General features: G+C 43.5%; 1 protein-coding gene across 2 annotated transcripts in view; it reads left to right on the plus strand.

The window, feature by feature from the left end:
* Positions 1-18,898, plus strand: part of DZANK1 (double zinc ribbon and ankyrin repeat domains 1) — an 80,350-nt gene extending 61,452 nt beyond the window's left edge. For both annotated transcript variants that reach the window (XM_074406195.1, XM_003933169.4), the window contains 7 exons: positions 1,680-1,754; positions 4,210-4,306; positions 4,750-4,850; positions 14,869-14,949; positions 15,499-15,626; positions 17,480-17,554; positions 18,006-18,898. In XM_074406195.1, coding sequence (XP_074262296.1) covers positions 1,680-1,754; positions 4,210-4,306; positions 4,750-4,850; positions 14,869-14,949; positions 15,499-15,626; positions 17,480-17,554; positions 18,006-18,171 — 723 coding nt within the window. In that variant the 3' untranslated portion in view covers positions 18,172-18,898. The remainder of the gene's footprint in view (positions 1-1,679; positions 1,755-4,209; positions 4,307-4,749; positions 4,851-14,868; positions 14,950-15,498; positions 15,627-17,479; positions 17,555-18,005) is intronic.

Consider the following 18,898-nt stretch of genomic DNA (forward strand, 5'->3'; position numbering starts at 1 on the left):
GACTTCCAAGGCTTGGCCATGTAAGGTCATATGGCTTTCTCTTGCTTGGCACACTCACCTCTTAACACCCCTTCTTGGAGCTCAGCCACCCTGCTATGAGAGGCCCAAGCCACATAGACTGGCCATGTGTAGGTGCATCAGCTGAATCCAGTTCTTGAGTCATCTCTGCACAGGAGCCACATGAGTGACCAGACTCTAGATAAATTCCAGCCCCCAAACATCCAACCACCTCTAGCCAGTTGAGTCTTCCAGCTGAGGCCTCAGACATGTGGAACAAAGACAAGCTATCTCTGCTATGTCCTCTCTGAATCCTTAGCATCATACGGTGGTGGTGGTTTAGTGCTGCTAAGTTTGAGGTGATTTTTCACACCACACTAGGTAATCAGAAGCCTTATTTGACACCCAGGAATATTGAAGCTCAGAGAGTTTTGGTGACCTGCACAAGACTACACTGCTGGGTCTCATGGGGTTCAAGATTTGAAGCAGGTCTGTCAGACCCTGTTAGACCCTGTCAGAGCCCCATGTCCTTTCTTTTTTTTTTTTTTTTTTTTTTTGAGATGGAGTTTTGCTCGTTACCCAGGCTGGAGTGTGCAATGGCGCGATCTCGGCTCACTGCAACCTCCATCTCCTGGGTTCAGGCAATTCTCCTGCCTCAGCCTCCTGAGTAGCTGGGATTACAGGCACGCGCCACCATGCCCAGCTAATTTTTTGTATTTTTAGTAGAGACGGGGTTTCACCATGTTGACCAGGATGGTCTCGATCTCTTGACCTCGTGATCCACCCGCCTCAGCCTCCCAAAGTGCTGGGATTACAGGCTTGAGCCACCGCTCCCGGCCCTTTCTTTCTTTGAAACTACATTGCCATTATAGAAAGACAGCTCTGTGAGAGGACCTTTCCTCTGTTTGTCGCAAGACTAGAAGGAACTTTATGAAATAGATTGTCTACTCCTCTGCTGCCAAATAGGCCAACATTGAGATGATCTCATTTTCAAGTGCTGCCCAATTTCCTTTGATAATCTATTTTGGTAGTTTATGAATTCTTCAGCCTAATCCAAAGATTTGCAAATTATGACAGCTGGGACAAATCTGGCCCACTGCCCAGTTTTGTAAATAAAATCTTATGCACCCATTCCATTACTTGTTATATGTGGCTGCTTCGTGCTATGACAATCACGATACAGAACATATGGTCAACAAGACCTAAAGTATTTACTATCTGAGCCTTCCTGAAAACATTTCTTGCCCCTTGGCTGAATCTAAATTCCTATTGCTACTTCCAGAGAAAGCTGCTCCACTGTGATGCTTGTCCCTTAATTGCCAAGCCCTGTCCCCACCCCCTACCAGAACACCTTTTCCAAGGTGATGACCTCTGATCATGTAGTTTGATTAAAGTGCGTCTCTTGAAGAATGTATAGATTTGGATCTTGCCTTTTTATTCAGTTTTCAGTCTCTTTAGGGTATTCAGTTAAGTTATAATTAGTAGAATTTAGATATGGTTGGATTTGGATCTGCCATTTTGTTCTTTGTTTTCTATTTATCTGGTTTTTGTTGCTCTGTTTTTCTTTTCCTCCTTTCTTCTGTTTTAATTAAATATTTGGTTAAATTTATTTCTACACTGTTACTTAAGGCAATGAGTCCTACACCCACAGTTATAAATTCTCTCTACAATTCTTTTAAAAGCTTATCTCTGCTACTGTCCACGAAGATGGTTGTGAAGTTAGCATCAGACTGAATTATATTCAAGTCTCAAACAAGGTGAGTAAGCCTCCAGAAGTTATTCATTCGAGAATGGACTGAGCTAGTAAATTAGGATTTACAATTTATAGAAATGCTTCTGTGTAATCCATAGAAAGGAAATGATTCAAATATTTATGAAATGCTACTAGAGGCAAGCAATTTCATAGAATTAGATGAACAAGTTAAACCTCAGACAGGCACAGAAAGACGTAGTGCGAACAGGAGTTTTTCTGTAGTTCTCAGGCTTATTCATATTTACTGAAGTCTGATGGCATGTCTGTGATACAACTGATTTGGGGAAAGACTGACAAAAATACTTGCTGATATGACCTTTGACATATTTTCTTCTATCAAATAAACCAAACTTTGTGGCCATGTGTTCTTGATCTTCCCTTTTATATAGTGACTAGGGTGTTGCCCAGAGCCTGTAAGTGTGTTTCAAACATTAATTGATTGACATTAGTTGACATTAGCAGCTTCAGTTTCATTGGACAAGAAGTCAGAATAATTGATCAATCAATTAAGAAGCCAAGGAAAAAGAGGGGAATTCACATTTTTTTTTTTTTTTTTTAGACGGAGTCTCGCTCTTGTTACCCAGGCTGGAGTGCAATGGTGCGATCTCGGCTCACCGCAACCTCCGCCTCCTGGGTTCAGGCAATTCTCCTGCCTCAGCCTCCTGAGTAGCTGGGATTACAGGCATGAGCCACCATGCCCAGCTAATTTTTTGTATTTTTAGTATTTTTGTATTTTAGAGACGGGGTTTCACCATATTGACCAGGATGGTCTCGATCTCTCGACCTCGTGATCCACCCGCCTCGGCCTCCCAAAGTGCTGGGATTACAGGCTTGAGCCACCGCGCCCGGCGGAATTCACATTTATTAGGCCCTGGCAAGGTGCTAATGGTGTTGCTGAAATTCGATAGAAACATGGGCCCTGTCTAACTTATGGGGAGGCTGGGACTCTCTAATGGGCGAATGCACATGAATGTGCTTTGAAACCAAATAAAGCACTACCTGCTGTTTTTCATTGTGTGGCTAGAGCAGAGCTTGGGTCAGAGAAGAATTTCAGGGAGAGGGGAGTGAAGGAAGGCAGCGGAAGGGGCCGAATGAGCAGGTAGACAAAAGCAAAGTTGAGCTTTAGCCTGATCCAAGGGGACCTCTGGAGGATGAATTACACCACAAAGTTGTCCCCAGCTGAGGTAGGGAGGGGACGGAGGATAACTTCTAGGACAAGGCAGCATCCGTGTACTGAGGGCACTTTGCTGGAGAAGGAGGTCCAGCAGTGAGCTCTTAGCAGCTGCACAACAGCTAGGGTGGGTAACCTGGCCGGCTGGTGGGAGCAGGGTGGACCGCCAGCAGCACCTCCAACGCACTAGCTCTCGAGTAGAATTGGAATAACTGTTCCCAGTTGTCGTGGGTTTGTTTTGTTTGTTTTGTTTTGCTTTTTTGGTTTTTGTTTTCTGAGACAGATTCTTGCTCTGTCAACCAGGCTGGAGTGCAGTGGCACAATCTCGGCTCACTGCAACCTCCACCTCCTGGGTTCAAGCACCTCTCATTCCTCAGCTGTCTGTGTAGCTGGGATTACAGGCTCACGCCACCACACCCAGCTAAGTTTTGTATTTTTAGCAGAGATGAGGTTTCACCATATTGGCCAGGCTGGTCTCAAACTCCTGGCCTCAAGTGATCCACCTGTCTCAGCCTCCCAAAGTGCCGGGATTACAGGCGTGAGCCACCGCACTTGGCCCTTAGATTTAATAAATCTTTTCTTAGCCTGCATATTCTAGTGTTCAGGAAGTAGCAGGCTGTTCTTTGGGACAGGAGCAGCCAGCCACGTGAGGGTGCAGGGGGATCAGTCCAGGTGCCACAGACTTCTGTGTCTGGCCTCATTATATAGACACCCATTTTACCACATTTTGCTTTCACAACATGCCATTGAGGTAGGTCATAATATTTCTACTTTCCAGGTGAGGAAACTGAGGCTTACAGAAGTTAAGCAACCTGCTTCTTCCAAGGGCACTAAGTCAGTAAGTGGCAGGCCTAGGATTCACACTTGGCAGCCTGAGACCTTCCCATCATGACACCCTAATTACAAGACATTGAAGGACTTGAAGCAGAGAAATAATACAGTCACTTATAAAGGGTACAAAGGTGAATCAGGACAGCCATGTGGCAGGGAGACTGGCAGACCCCTGTTGAGAGGCTATTGTGATGGTCCCAATGTGAGACGAAGGGCCAGGGGTTCAGTGAGGGAGAGGAGGAGGGGCCAGACTGAGCCACTGGGTAAGCAACAGAATGGATAAAGCATCTTGGGAAGGCGAGGAGTAGTCAGGAAGGACTTCCAGGTCTCAGGCTCAACTGTCCGGGTAGGTAGAGCTGTCCTTAATAAGGAGGAGCAAGTTAGCAGGGAGATCCTTCTCTCTAGTGGGACAAAGCAGCCTCATCATTCATGGTGTTTGAATGTTTTCATTGACCAGAACCTTTACCTGAACAAGGCGGTGAATTTCAGCGACCACCTTCTGAGCAGTGCTGCTGAGGGTGATGGGGGGCTGTGCGGCAGCAGGTCCAGCTGGGGTGAGTTGTTCCCTTCTGGCAATTTTAAAACAACTGACCAGGAACACGTCGACTTGGTAGGGATAGCAGAGAATCGCTCAGAATTTGACAGGCCAGTTACAGATGTTGCAATTATGTTTCAGTCCATTTTATTTCTCTGGCTTCTCTGAAGTCAGAAGTGAGACTTTTGAAGTCCTTTACAGGGCGTGGGGAAATTCATTTGTGGGGTCCCCCTTTGAACCTAAAAACTGAAGTCCCTTTTTTCCACCCTCCTCCCCACCCTTCCTCTGGTGCCTGGACAGGGGAGTAGCTCCAGGAGTCTCTCCTGCCAGGTTTAATCAAATAGAAATTTCTATGCAAGCCATTTTATCCTCTGACTTTTGAGGGACATGGAAGTAGAAATAGCTCTTTGTGTGGGGAACTGGGGGAGGGGCATCATTTTTCCCCCAACTCTGTCATTTCAGTGAGTGACTACAGCCAGACCACCTCAGATACTATTGAAAAAATCAAAAGGATAAGGAATTTCAAGACCAAAACCTCTCAAGAAAAGAAGGAGCAGCTTGTAGTAAGTGTCCTTTTTGGTCCTTATTGCTGTTGCCTTCAGCCTGTGATTTTCAGGTTTTATTTTGACTTTTTAAAAATGGAAGAATAATTCTCATTTTCTGTTCCTTTTTTATAAGAGCTTTTATTTTATAGAGGTAGACTCATTTAAAATATCTTGAAATTATGAATTAGAGTTATTTCAAAGTTTCCATCAGTTTCCTGAATCATCCGTTTCGTATGGGGTCACTTCTGTCTGCCCATCTTTCTCTTTCCTGTTTTTGGTTTGCCTCAAATACGTGATGATCCTTGGTTGTCTGGTCATTTGACAAATAAAGGCTAGTTGGGTAGCACAGATGCTCTCATGGTGCCCAGCATGAGGAAGGCCCCTGAAGTCTCTTTGTGAGTGGATGGGCATGTTGTGGACAGATGTCCCCGGAGGGTGTGTGGGCAGGGATCAGGAGAAAGCCTTCAGATCCCCTGTGTTGCTGGTGGCAAAGGTCTCCCTCTGGTGGTGAGACTGTTGGTGGTGTGAAGCGCTGTCATGGGTTTCAGCTTGGGATGAAGCTTTTTTCCTTTTTCTCTACACCCTCCTCTATGTCTGTTGTGGAGGTCTAGGCTGTGCCAATTCTCCCTTTTTGGGCCCCAGTAGGCCAAGTAGAAGCCTTTGTTGGGCAAATCATATACTTTCTACAAAATCGTTATCAGGGCAAAGAGCATAAGCCTCCTGCCGTTCTTACAGGGGGGAGAAGGAGCAAGGCACCAGAGATCTCAACTATTCACCATAGAGTCCTTAATAACCTTCTCATGCATTCAGGCTGCACCCATCACCTAACCTCTTTATTTGTTAATTTAAGCTTCTGTAGGGCTTTCCTGGAGAGAAACACTCCTACCTTTGGTGTCTTCAGCTGGATTTTTGTTTGTTTTGGTTTAGTTTCCCTGTCAGTCAGATTTCATCTATTTTCTTTCTTTCTTTTTTATTTTACCTTAAGTTCTGGAGTTCACGTGCAGATCTTGCAGGATTGTTACCTAGGTAAACACATGCCATGGTGGTTTGCTGCATCCATCCCCCCGTCACCTACATTAGGTATTTCTCCTAATGTTATCCCTCCCCAACCTCCCCACCCGCTGCTGTTGCTCCTCAGTCTCCCATACCCCAACAGACCCTAGTGTGTGATGTTCCCCTCCCTGTGTCCATGTGTTCTCATTGTTCAACACCCTCTTATGAGTGAGAACATGTAGTGCTGTTTGGTTTTCTGTTCTTGTGTCAGTTTGCTGAGAGTGATGGTTTTTGATTCATCCATGTCCCTGCAAAGGACATGAACTCATCTTTTTTATGGCTGCATAGTATTCCATGGTATATGTGTGCTACATTTTCTTTATCCAGTCTATCATCAATGGGCATTTGGGTTGGTTTCAAGTCTGCTATTGTAAACAGTGCCGCAGTGAACATATATGTGCATGTGTCTTTGTAATAGATTGATTTATAATCCTTTGGATATATACCCAGTAATGGGATTGCTGGGTCAAATGGTATTTCTATTTCTAGGTCCTTGAGGAATCACCACATTGTCTTCCAGAATGGTTGAACTAATTTACCTTCCTACCAACAGTGGAAAAGTGTTTCTATTTCTCTACATCCTCTCCAGCCTCTGTTGTCTCCAGATTGTTTAATGATTGCCATTCTAACTGGTGTGAGATGGTATCTCAGTGTGGTTTTGATTTGCATTTCTCTAATGGCCAGCAATGATGAGCATTTTTTCATATGTTTGTTGGCCATATAAATGTCTTCCTTTGAAAAGTGTCTGTTCATATATTTTTGCCCAATTTTTGATGGTGGTGTTTGTTTTTTTCTTGTAAATTTGTTTTAGTTATTTATAGATTCTGTATATTAGCCCTTGTCAGATGGGTAGATTGCAAAAATTTTTTCCCATTCTGTTGGTTGCTGGTTCACTCTAATTGTTTCTTTTGCTGTGCAGAAGCTCTTAAGTTTAATTAGATTCCATTTGTCTATTTTGGCTTTTCTTGTCATTGATTTTGGTGTTTTAGTTATGAAGTCCTTGCCTATGCCTATGTCCTGAATGGTTCTTCTAGGGTTTTTATGGTGTTAGATCTTATGTTTAAATCTCTAATCCATCTTGAGTTAATTTTTGTATAAGGTGTGGAATGGGTCCACTTTCAGCTTTCTGCACATGGCTAGCCAGTTATCCCAACACCATTTATTAAACAGGGAATCCTTTCCCCTTTGCTTGTTTTTGTCCAGTTTGTCAAAGATCAGATGGTTGTAGATGTGTGGCTTTACTTCCGAGGCCACTGTTCTGTTCCATTGGTCTATATCTCTGTTTTGGTACCAGTACCATCCTGTTTTGATTACTGTAGCCTTGTAGTATAGTTTGAAGTTAGGTAGCATGATGTCTTCAGCCTTGTTCTTTTTGCTTAGGATTGTCTTGTCTATGTGAGCTCTTTTTTGGTTCCATATGAAGTTTAAGGTGGTTTTTTCCAGTTCTATGAAGAAGGTCAATGGTAGTTTAATGGGGATAGCACTGAATCTGTAAATTACTTTGGGCAGTATGGCCATTTTCACGATATTGATTCTTCCTAATCATGAGCATGGAATGTTTTTCCATCTGTTCCTCTCTTGTTTCCTTGAGCAGTGGTTTGTGTATCTCCTTGAAGAGGTCCTCCACGTCCTTTGTATTCCTAGGCATTTTAGTCTCTTCATAGCCATTGTGAATGAGAGTTCGCTCATGATTTGGCTGTCTGTTTGTCTGTTATTAGTGTATAGGAATGCTTGTGATTTTTGCACATTGATTTTGTATCCTGAGACTTTGCTGAAGTTGCTTATCATCTTAAGGAGATTTGGGGATGAGATGATGGGGTCTTCTTTTTTTTTTTTTTTTTTTTTTTTTTTTTTTTTTTTTTTTTGAGACGGAGTTTTTGCTCGTTACCCATGCTGGAGTGCAATGGCGCAATCTCGGCTCACCACAATCTCCGCCTCCTGGGTTCAGGCAATTCTCCTGCCTCAGCCTCCTGAGTAGCTGGGATTACAGGCACGCGCCACCATGCCCAGCTAATTTTTTGTATTTTGAGTAGAGACGGGGTTTCACCATGTTGACCAGGATGGTCTCAATCTCTTGACCTCGTGATCCACCCGCCTCGGCCTCCCAAAGTGCTGGGATTACAGGCTTGAGCCACCGCGCCCGGCGATGATGGGGTCTTCTAAATATACAATCATGTCATCTGCAGATAGAAACAATTTGACTTCCTCTTTTCCTAATTGAATACCCTTGATTTCTTTTTCTTGCCTGACTGCTCTGGCTAGAACTTCCAATACTGTGTTGAATAGGAGTGGTGAGAGAGGGCACTCTTGTCTAGTGCCAGTTTTCAAACGGAATGCTTCCAGTTTTTGTCCATTGAGTATGATATTGGCTGTAGGTTTGTCATAAATAGCTTTTATTATTTTGAGATACAATCCATTGATGCCTAGTTTATTAAGTTTTTAGCATAAACGGCTGTTGAATTTGTCAAAGGCCTTCTCTGCATCTAGTGAGACAATCATGTCATTTTCGTCTTTGGTTCTGTTTATGTGATGGATTATGTTTATAGATTTGTTTATAGATTTTATAGAATAATCTATATTCTAATAATAATATAGATTATTATATGTTGAACCAGCTTTGTATCCCCTGGATGCAGCCTACTTGATTGTGATGGATAAGCTTTTTGATATGCTGTTGCATTCGGTTTGCCAGTATTTTATTGAAGATTTTTGCATAGATGTTCATGATGGAATTTGGCCTGAAATTTTCTTTTTTTAGTTGTATTTCTGCAGGTTTTGGTATCAGGATGATGTTCATCTCATAAAATGAGTTAGGGAGGGTTCCCTCTTTTTGTATTGTTTGAAATGATTTCAGAAGGAATGGTTCCAGTTCCTCTTTGTATGTCTCGTAGCATTCAGCTGTGAACCCAGGACTTTTTTTGTGTGGTAGGCTATTAATTGCTACCTCTACTTCAGACCTTGTTGTTGGTCTATTTAGGGATTCAGCTTCTTCCTGGTTTAGTCTTGGGAGGGTGTGAGTGTCCAGGAATTTATCCATTTCTTCTAGATTTACTGGTTTATGTGCAGAGAATTGTTTGTAGTATTCTCTGATAGTAGTTTGTATTTCTGTGGAATTGGTGATGATAGTCCCTTTATCATTTTTTATTGCATCTATTCTTTCCTCTTTTCTTTTTTATTAGTCTGGCTAGCAGTCTATCTATTTTGTTGATCTTTTCAAAAAAACAGCTCCTGGATTTATTGATTTTTTTTGAAGGGTTTTTTGTGTCTCTGTCTCCTTCAGTTCTGCTCTGATCTTAGTTATTTCTTGTCTTCTGCTAGCTTTTGAATTTGTTTGATCTCGCTCCTCTAGTTCTTTTAATTTTGACAATAGGGTGTTGATTTTAGATCTTTCCTTGCTTCACATATGGGCATTTAGTGCTATAAATTTCCCTCTGGACACTGATTTAAACATTTAAATCTCTGGGATACATTCCCAGAGATTCTGGTATGTTGTGTCTTTGTTCTCATTGGTTTCGAAGAACATCTTTATTTCTGCCTTCATTTCATTATTTATCCAGTAGTCATTCAGGAGCAGGTTGTTCAGTTTCCATGTAGTTGTGTGGCTTTGAGTGAGTTTCTTAATCCTGAGTTCTAATTTGATTGCACTGTGGTCTGAGAGACTGGTTGTTATGATTTGTGTTCTTTTGCATTTGCTGAGGAGTGATTTACTTCCAATTATGTGGTCAGTTTTAGAGTAAGTGCGATGTGGTACTAAGAAGAATGTATATTCTGTGGATTTGGGGTGGAGAGTTCTGTAAGTGTCTATTAGGTTTGCTTGGTTCAGATCTGAGTTCAAGTCCTGGATATCCTTGTTAATTTTCTGTCTCATTGATCTGTCTAATATTGACAGTGGAGTGTTAAAGTCTCCCGCTATTATTGTGTGGGAGTCTTAAGTCTCTTTGTAGGTTATTAAGAACTTGCTTTATGTATCTGGGTGCTCCTGTATTGGGTGCATATATATTTAGGATCATTAGCTCTTCTTGTGCATTTATCTTTTTACCATTATGTAATGCCCTTCTTTGTCTCTTTTGATCTTTGTTGGTTTAAAGTCTGTTTTATCAGAGATTAGGATTGCAACCCCTTTTTTTTTTGCTCTCCATTTTCTTGGTAAATCTTCATCCCTTTATTTTGAGTCTATATGTGTCTTTGCATGTGAGATGGGTTTCCTGGATACAGCACACAGATGGATCTTGACTTTTTATCCAATTTGCCAGTCTGTGTCTTTTGATTGGGGCATTTAGCCTGTTTACATTTAAGGTTAATATTGTTATGCATTAATTTGATCCTGCCATTTTGATGCTAGCTGGTTGTTTTGCCGGTTAGATGACGCAGTTTCTTCATTGTGTCAATGGTCTTTACCATTTGATACATTTTTACAGTGGCTGGTACTGGTTGTTCCTTTCCATATTTAGTGCTTCCTTCAGGAGTTCTTGCAAGGCAAGCCTGGTGGTGATGAAATTTCTCAGTGATTGCTTATTCATAAAGGATTTTATTTCTCCTTCACTTTTGAAGCTTAGTTTGGCTGGATATGAAATTCTGGGTTGAAAGTTCTTTTCTTTAAGGATGTTGAATATTAGCCTCCACTCTCCTCTGGCTTGGAGGGTTTCTGCTGAGAGATCTGCTGTGAGTCTGATGGGCTTCCCTTTGTGGGTAGCTTGACCTTTCTGTCTGGCTGCCCTTAGCATTTTTTCCTTCATTTCAACCGTGGTGAATCTGACAATTAAGTGCCTTGGGGTTGTTCCTCTTGAGTAATATCTTTGTGGAGTTCTCTTTACTGCCTGGATTTGAATGTTGACCTGCCTTGCTAGGTTGGGGAAATTCTCCTGGATAATATCCTGAAGAATGTTTTCCGGCTTGGTTTCATTCTCCCCATCACATTCAGGTACACTGATCAAATGTAGATTAGGTCTTTTCACATAATCCCATATTTGTTGGAGGCTTTGTTATGTCTTTTCACTCTTTTGTCTCTCGTCTTGCTTTCTCATTTTATTTCATTGAGTTGATCTTCAATCCAGAGATACCCTTTCTTCTGCTTGATCGATTTGGCTATTGAAACTTGTGTATGCTTGCAAAGTTCTCATACTGTGTTTTTCAGCTCCATCAAGTCATTTATGTTCTTCTCCAGCCTGGTTATTCTAGTCAGCATTTCATCTAACCTTTTTTCAAGCTTCTTAGTTTCTTTGCATTGGGTTAGACCATGTTCCTTTAGCTCAGAAAAGTTTGTTATTACCTACCTTATGAAGCTTCCATCAATTCGTCAAACTCATTCTCCATCCAGTTTTGTTCCCTTGCTGGTGAGGAGTTGTGATCCCTTGAAGACGGAGAGGCATTCTGGTTTTGGGTGTTTTCATCCTTTTTGTGCTGGTTTCTTCCCATCTTCATGGATTTATCTACCTTTGGTCTTTGAAATTGGTGACTTTTGGATGGGGTCTCTGAGTGGACATCCTTTCTGTTGATGTTGGAGCTATTTCTTTCTATTTTTTAGTTTTCTTTCTAACAGTCAGGCCTCTCTGCTGCAGGACTGCTGGAGACCCTGCTTGCCTGGGAATCACCCTCAGGGGCTACAGAACAGCAAGGATTGTTGCCTGTTCCTTCCTCTGGTAGCTTCATATCAGAAGTCAGCCAGATGTCAACCACAGCTTTCCTGTATGAGGTGCCTCTTTGGATATATGGGGGTCAGGGAGCCCCTTGAGGAGGCAGTCTATCCGTTATCAGAGCTCAAGTGCTGTGCTGTTCCGTTCAGAGCTGCTGGGCAGGGACTTTTAAGTCTGCTGCAGTGGAACTCACAACTGCCTCTTTTCCCAGGTGCTGTCTCCTGGAAGGCGGGGCTTTATTTATAAGTCCCTGACATGTTGCTACCTTTTTTCAGAGATGCCCTGCCCAGCAAGGAAGGAGTCTAGTCACAGTCTGCCTGCAGAGGTGTTGCTGAGGTGCTACGGGCTCTGTGCAGCTCCTGTGTAAACATCCTTGTGGTTTTGTTTACACAGTTAAGGTTAGAACTGCCTCAGTAATGGCGGACTGCCTCGGTAATGGTGGACGCCCTTCCCCATAAAGAGCTCCACCATCCCAAGTCAAGCTCAAACTGCTGTGCTGGCTGCGAAACTGTCAAGCCAGTGCGTTTCATATTGCTGATCTTTGTGAGGGTGGGATCTGCCAAGCCAGACCACCTGGCTCTCTGCCTTCAGCCCCCTCTTTTTCAGGGGAATGTGTGGCTGTGTCTCACAGGTGTTCCAGGCACCAGTTGAAACAGGCACCCAGATTTGTGTGGGTTTTTGTGCTGGAAACCTGTGGCCCTTGTTGGCTTGTGGAAGTCTCCTGGTCTGTAAAGGAGAAAAGAAAATCTTTTGGGCTCTAAAGACCCTGCGAGAAGCCCACTAACTGAAACTGAGTGTCGGAGTGGCCAGAAGAGCCCCTGAGGGCCTCTGTTGGGTAGGAGTAGGGGGTCCTCCAGTCTGCTGGACTTCCCAGGTGAGGCAGCACCCCACCCTGCCTCAGCTCACCCTCCTTGGGCTACCCACTGTCCAACCGGTCCCATTGAGATGCACCTGGTACCTCGGTTGGAAATGCTGTAATCACTGTCTCTCTGCATCACTCGCACTGGGAATTGTGCTCCGGAGCTGTTCCTATTCGGCCATCTTGGTGGAGCTCCCTTAGTCTGTTCTTGTGTTTCTATTAAAAAATACCTAAGACTGGGTAGTTTATAAGGAGATTTAATTAGCTCACAGTTCCGCAAGCTATACAGAAAGTGCGGAGCCAGCATCTGCTTCTGGTGAGGACCTCAGGGAGTGTCTAGTCGTGGCAGAAGGCGAAGGAGGAATAGGCACATTACATGGCGAGAGGAGGAACCAGAGTTCATCTACTTTCAGTCTTCTTGGAATTTCTCAAAATTGCTAATTCGCCAAGGTCAGTAACCTCTCAGAGTTGCCCACATCTTTTAGAGTTTTGTGTTTCAAAAATATATGCCAAGAATAATTCTAAAAAGAGCTTTGGAAAAAAGGGCAGTGGATGGAAAAAAAGGGCAGTGGATGGCCCCTGCTCCGTCCCCAGCCTTGCCTTTTAATTGGTCCTCTTTGGCTGCAATACAAAGAACAGATGTGATTAGCCCCAAGGCACGGGCCCACGCCCAAGCTGGACACTTGCTGGTGCGGGACCAGGCCCAAGCTGGTGCTTCCCTCCCCGTGTGGTTCCAAGGCCAGGCCCTCAACACGGCCTCATCAGTGCAGGCACCAGCCACCCAGTTTGCATCCTGATTCCTCTGGAGGCAGGGACTCTGTTCTTTATGTTATTTTTCCCCACCACATGCTTTGCATGTAATAAACACCAGTAAGTTTGGAAAGAAAACCTTAGAATTGTTTTAACTTTTATTGTTTAGGATTTCTTGCACTTTCCACCTTCTCCCAGTTTGAAATATTGTTAATGCCCGTAAAAGAAGCATAGAGTTCCATCAACTGAGCAGCTTACAATTTGGGAGACTCTGATAACTCTGGTTACTCTGTCTGTACCTGAATCTCCCATTGTATATCCCTTTTTTTCCTCGATTTTTTTTCTCATTTGCATTTAGGGGATAAGTATCAGAAGCTATAACATTTGTTCGCTCATTCAATGATTATTTTTGAGTGTACATGTACCAGGCACTGTTCTATGTGTTGAAAATAAAACCTGAAGAAAAGACATAAAGATCTCATACCTCCTGACGCTGACATGCCAGTGCATCCTAGTTTGCCTTTCTATGAGGAATGGAAATCAGTGTAAACAAGTGCTTCCCAAGACCCCTCCTGGGGGTGTACTGGTTAAAGTACTTAGCTCCAAGCCATTCATCAGTAAGTTGGGGACAGCGAGAAAGCAGGCGGCGCTGCCTGGACCAGACATCATCTTCTGAAAGGCTCAGAGGCCTTGCCCAGTGTCCTCATTGCCATGGCTTCACCGGAGCAAGGACAGGGAAGGTACTATTTCTACTTTACAAATGGAAATCGTGGTCCCGTGACCACCCCACAGTCATGCCCAGGATCCAGAGGCAGAAACACACTAAAAGCAATGTCTCCTGCTTTCTAAACAGCTTCCTTCAGTCTTCCAGCATTGGAAATTCTTTATATATAAAAATGAGTGCATGGCATTTAAAAATATAAAAAGATAAGTTCTTCAAATTTCTGAGAACTTTTCTTTCTTTCTTTCTTTTTTTTTTTTTTTTTTTTTTGAGACAGAGTCTTGCTATGTTGTCCAGGCTAGAGTGCAGTTGGGTGATCTCAGCTCACTGCAACCTCTGCCTCCTGGATTCAAGCAATTCTCCTGCCTCAGCCTCCCAAGCAGCTGGGATTACAGGCACATAATACCATGCCTGGCTAATTTTTATATTTTTAGTAGAGATGGGGTTTCACCATGTTGGCCAGGCTGGTCTCAAACTCCTGACCTCAAGTGATCTGCCTGCCTCAGCCTCCCAAAGTGCTGGGATTACAGGCATGAGCCACTGTGCTCAGGCTTTTTTTTTATCTAAATAAGAAGTCAATTTATTGGCTCATTCATTCCTCAGGGTAGTACATTTTCTGAACTGTCATAATTTGGCTGATTTTGAACACTTTATAAAATATGCAAAATAAATTTTAGGATTCATCTAATTGCTTTTCCTAGAGCTAGTCATAATAAAACTAGTGTGGAATTTCTGTGTTTTGTAAGGTTTCTCACGACATCCTTAACCTTAATATAAAACAGTGTCCATGTGGTAACCTTGCCTGAAGCAAGGTTTTGGAGCAGCAAGATTGACATTAGATGTGGATGTTTGTGTTGTGGGCTGTTAAGACTACACACACTCTCACATGCACATACTCACACATGCACACACTCATAGTCAACTGTCCTTGTGACTTAGAATTCAACGTTGGGCAGAAAGTGTTTGCCTTTAGTGAATATTTTGAGGCGGAGGAAATGACCACATTCTATAATCCTGCAGCCTGAAAACAGACTCCTGCTGAAGGAAGTTGGACCCGCAGGGGAAGGAAGAGTCTCTGTGATTGAACAGCTGCTGGATGAAGTAAGTGTCGCCAAAGGAGCAAGTCTCCCTGAAGAGTTTAGCCTGGCATTCCACCTCTGTCTCCTTCAGATGGAAGTTTTGTTCAGTACTGTGAAAATTATACTGCCCTTTGATTAAAAACCAGGGATGGAGTGAATGGCTAGTCAAAAGCTTTACATTAATTGTTTCCTGTTGCTAGTTTTTATATCAGAGAAAATAGACAGGCAAGCACAGAGGAGACCAAGGAGAATGCATGAAGCTGCATAGAACCTCTGGCCCGTCACCACAGAATACCTTTATCCTGGGTTTCCTAAAGAAGCAAGGTAGTCAGGGTGCCTGCCCTCCCCTCCCCACCCGTGTTGGGAACAGAAGTTTTGTCACCTGGGCAACTTTGTAGCTCTGTTCATTGTTGGTCAGGTCTTGAGGTTCCTGGTTCTCCTCTCCTTTGATCTGAAAGCACTTTAGTTCCATCAGCTCTGTGAAGGACATCTGTCGTACTTCACAGATGGCAGCTGGATGCTGTTGAGTGCAGGGTTTTGTGGCGAGTTTGTCCTTTTCCATTTGCTGCAGGGAGCAGACCCCAACTGTTGTGATGAAGACGATCGACCCGTCATAACCGTGGCTGTTATGAATAAGCACCATGAAGCGATTCCGGTTCTCGTGCAGAGAGGAGCAGACATCGACCAGCAGTGGGGGCTGTAAGTGAAACACATCGAAAGGAGAGCTAAGATAGCAGCAGGCTAACTGCTTGGAGCTCCACTGTGGCAGGAGAAGTCTATGGACATGCCCTGTTCAGTTTCAGCCTCTTTAACCATTTTAACCTATATCAGCTTTAATAAGAGGCTTAACGCCGTCTCTTTTCCATAGCTGTGCAAAGTGAAATTTTAAAAATGGACTCTTGGGTTGTGTAATTTTGTGGCTTTTATAAATGATGATACATTTTGTTAATTCATAAACTTATGTTGTGTGGGGCCAGTAAATCCTTAGCCCTTGGGGTGTTCATCAATGTTTTCATCATGAATCATGATAATACCAAGGAAAGACAGACCTCAGTATATTCCCCATGGAAATATCCTCATGAAGTTAATGCAGAAAGAAAACGTCATACGGTTGTCTCCAGATCTAACACCACTGTGGAGAAGACTGGTACATCTGAGGTCTCCTGCGGCCTTGCTTTCCCACCTGTGAATGAAACAAGATCAAAGAAAGGAGCAGGGCCAGAGAAAGTTCAGACCTTCAATGCCTATCTCATTGCTACTTTCAGTCATGACTCCTGCTCTCCTTCACTCCTGCCACCTCTGCATAGGAGCCTTTCAGGAGTCCTGATACCACCCCAGCCTCCATCTCCCTCACTAGGTCAAACCTGACCAGGAAATATAGAGAGAAAACCGGGCATTGCAGAAAAATATGCTGTGCCTGACCTCTCAGGCCTGCCCCTGGTTTCTAAGATTGGCGTTTATTTTCATGTCACATAAGCCCACCTCACTGGAGCCAAGGTCATTTTCCCCACACAAAAGTAGGAGCCTCAGCCCTGAAAAGCTACTATGGTGCCCAGGAGATCCAAGCCAAAGTTGAGGCTACGTCCAATATGTTGCATAAACTCTTGCAGGCAATTTAGAAAAATGGCATTTATTAGCATTTATTAAATCAACTACCAACCACATCCTTGTGGGTTTCTCGCATTAAAAAATGAATGTGTTGGCCGGGCGCGGTGGCTCAAGCCTGTAATCCCAGCACTTTGGGAGGCTGAGGCGGGTGGATCACGAGGTCAAGAGATCGAGACCATCCTGGTCAACATGGTGAAACCCCGTCTCTACTAAAGATACAAAAAAATTAGCTGGGCATGGTGGCACGTGCCTGTAATCCCAGCTACTCAGGAGGCTGAGGCAGGAGAATTGCTTGAACCCAGGAGGCGGAGGTTGCGGTGAGCCGGGATTGTGCCATTGCACTCCAGCCTGGGTAACAAGAGTGAAACTCCGTCTCAAAAAAAAAAAAAAAAAAAAAAAAAAAAATGAATGTGTTGTCCGGGCGCAGTGGCTCAAGCCTGTAATCCCAGCACTTTGGGAGGCCGAGGCGGGTGGATCACGAGGTCAAGAGATCGAGACCAGCCTGGTCAACATGGTGAAACCCCGTCTCTACTAAAAATACAAAAAATTAGCTGGGCATGGTGGCGTGTGCCTGTAATCCCAGCTACTCAGGAGGCTGAGGCAGGAGAATTGCCTGAACCCAGGAGGCGGAGGTTGCGGTGAGCCGAGATCGTGCCATTGCACTCCAGCCTGGGTTAACAAGAGCGAAACTCCGTCTCAAAAAAAAAAAAAAAAAAAAAAAAAAGAATGTGTTTATAACCTTTTCACTCTCTAGTATCAAAGCTTACCCTCCATCACAGTATTCCTTCAAGAGAAGGGCAGAGAGGGGACTCGAGAGCTTTTCCCAGGTTAGTTAAATAGGTCAGTGAGCAAAACCAAGATCTTGGGTCACATGCGGTCTCTCCAGTTTCCTGATGATGCTAAGTAAGGATTTATCTAGGATTCTTTTTTTCCCCTATAATTAGGCTCAGAAATACAGCTCTTCATGAAGCAACTCTGCTTGGTCTTGCAGGAAGAGAGAGCATCGCCACTTTACTAGGGTATGTCTCCTTGCCTCTGATGGATACTTCTGAGGGCCACAGGGATCTGTCTAATGGCCTGTGATGATTTTAAGAGGAGCCTTGGTTCCTGAACTGCTGTCCCTGTCTATGGGAACCACCATCCCACCATAGCTCCCGGGGCACTAAGGGCTTTTCAAAGCACAATAAAAATGTTGCCCCCATTAAACACACTTGGTTGTAGGACTTTAATGCAATGGGAACCAATGGCCGGGATTAGCAATTGGACATTTTGAAATCACAGAGCCTCTTTAAAGGTTTCAGGATAGAGCCACCTCAGAGAGCTGAAGTCATGGTGACCTCTTGGGGACAGGTTTGTGGAGGTGGGACCAGGAGGTGCTCAGACTGGCCTCCATGGCAGGGAAGAGTCAAGCTCTTAGGGCCGCATGCTCAAGTCCGTCAGTGCACCACCATTTCTCTGTTTCCTTTGTAGATGCAATGCAAGCATCCGAAAGAAGAATGCAAGAGGCCAGACAGCATACGACCTGGCTCTGAACACTGGAGATGACCTCATCACCTCACTCTTTGCTGCCAAGTTTGGCCAAGGGCTCAAGGACCAACTCGCCCAGACTAGGAGCCTCAGCCTGGATGACTGTTAGACCTGAGACCTCCACGGGGCTTCATTTAAGAATATGTACAGCTCTGGCTATTCTTCAATCATGTCTTTCTGAAATGTGTATTTGAGATTAGAAATTGAGGTTGAGAGGAACTCACGAGATTATTATTATTTTTAATCATATGACAGTATAAGCCATCAGTACTAAATGGACAGCTCCCCGTATACTGTGGACTGTGATAAAATGAATGTATGTTTTTTAATGGTTTATTGCTGCAGTTTTTCTTTGTATTTGATTTTTAGTTTTTAACTTATTTTTCAGTAGATAATAATTGCATATGGTTCAAAGCTAAAAGGTATGAAGTATTATGTAGGGATGTGTCCCTCTCATCCTGTCCCACAGCCACTACTTCCCTCCTCAGTCACCAGTGACACCAGTGTTGACTTCTCTTTCCAGAGGTCATACAGAGTTAGATATGCACATACATGTGGTATAAGCACATGTACATAAAACTACACATGGAATCTAAACATGTGTGTAGCACATATATATTCTTTAGCCTCTGTTAAAACAAATGGTACCAAACCAACCACACACTGTTCTTCATCTTCTTTTTGCTTGATACATCTTGTAGGTGCTTCTAATTAGTATGTAAAGATTTATCTTATTTAAATTTTTTATATGTGGAAATCATCAATATTCCCATCATTATGGTTTGTTTTTTGGTTGACACATCAGCTCTCAATAAACCACTTGCAGGAATGTGTAA

Source organism: Saimiri boliviensis, chromosome 9 (genome assembly GCF_048565385.1).
Source record: "Saimiri boliviensis isolate mSaiBol1 chromosome 9, mSaiBol1.pri, whole genome shotgun sequence".
In the NCBI taxonomy this organism is placed as follows: Eukaryota; Metazoa; Chordata; class Mammalia; order Primates; family Cebidae; genus Saimiri; species Saimiri boliviensis.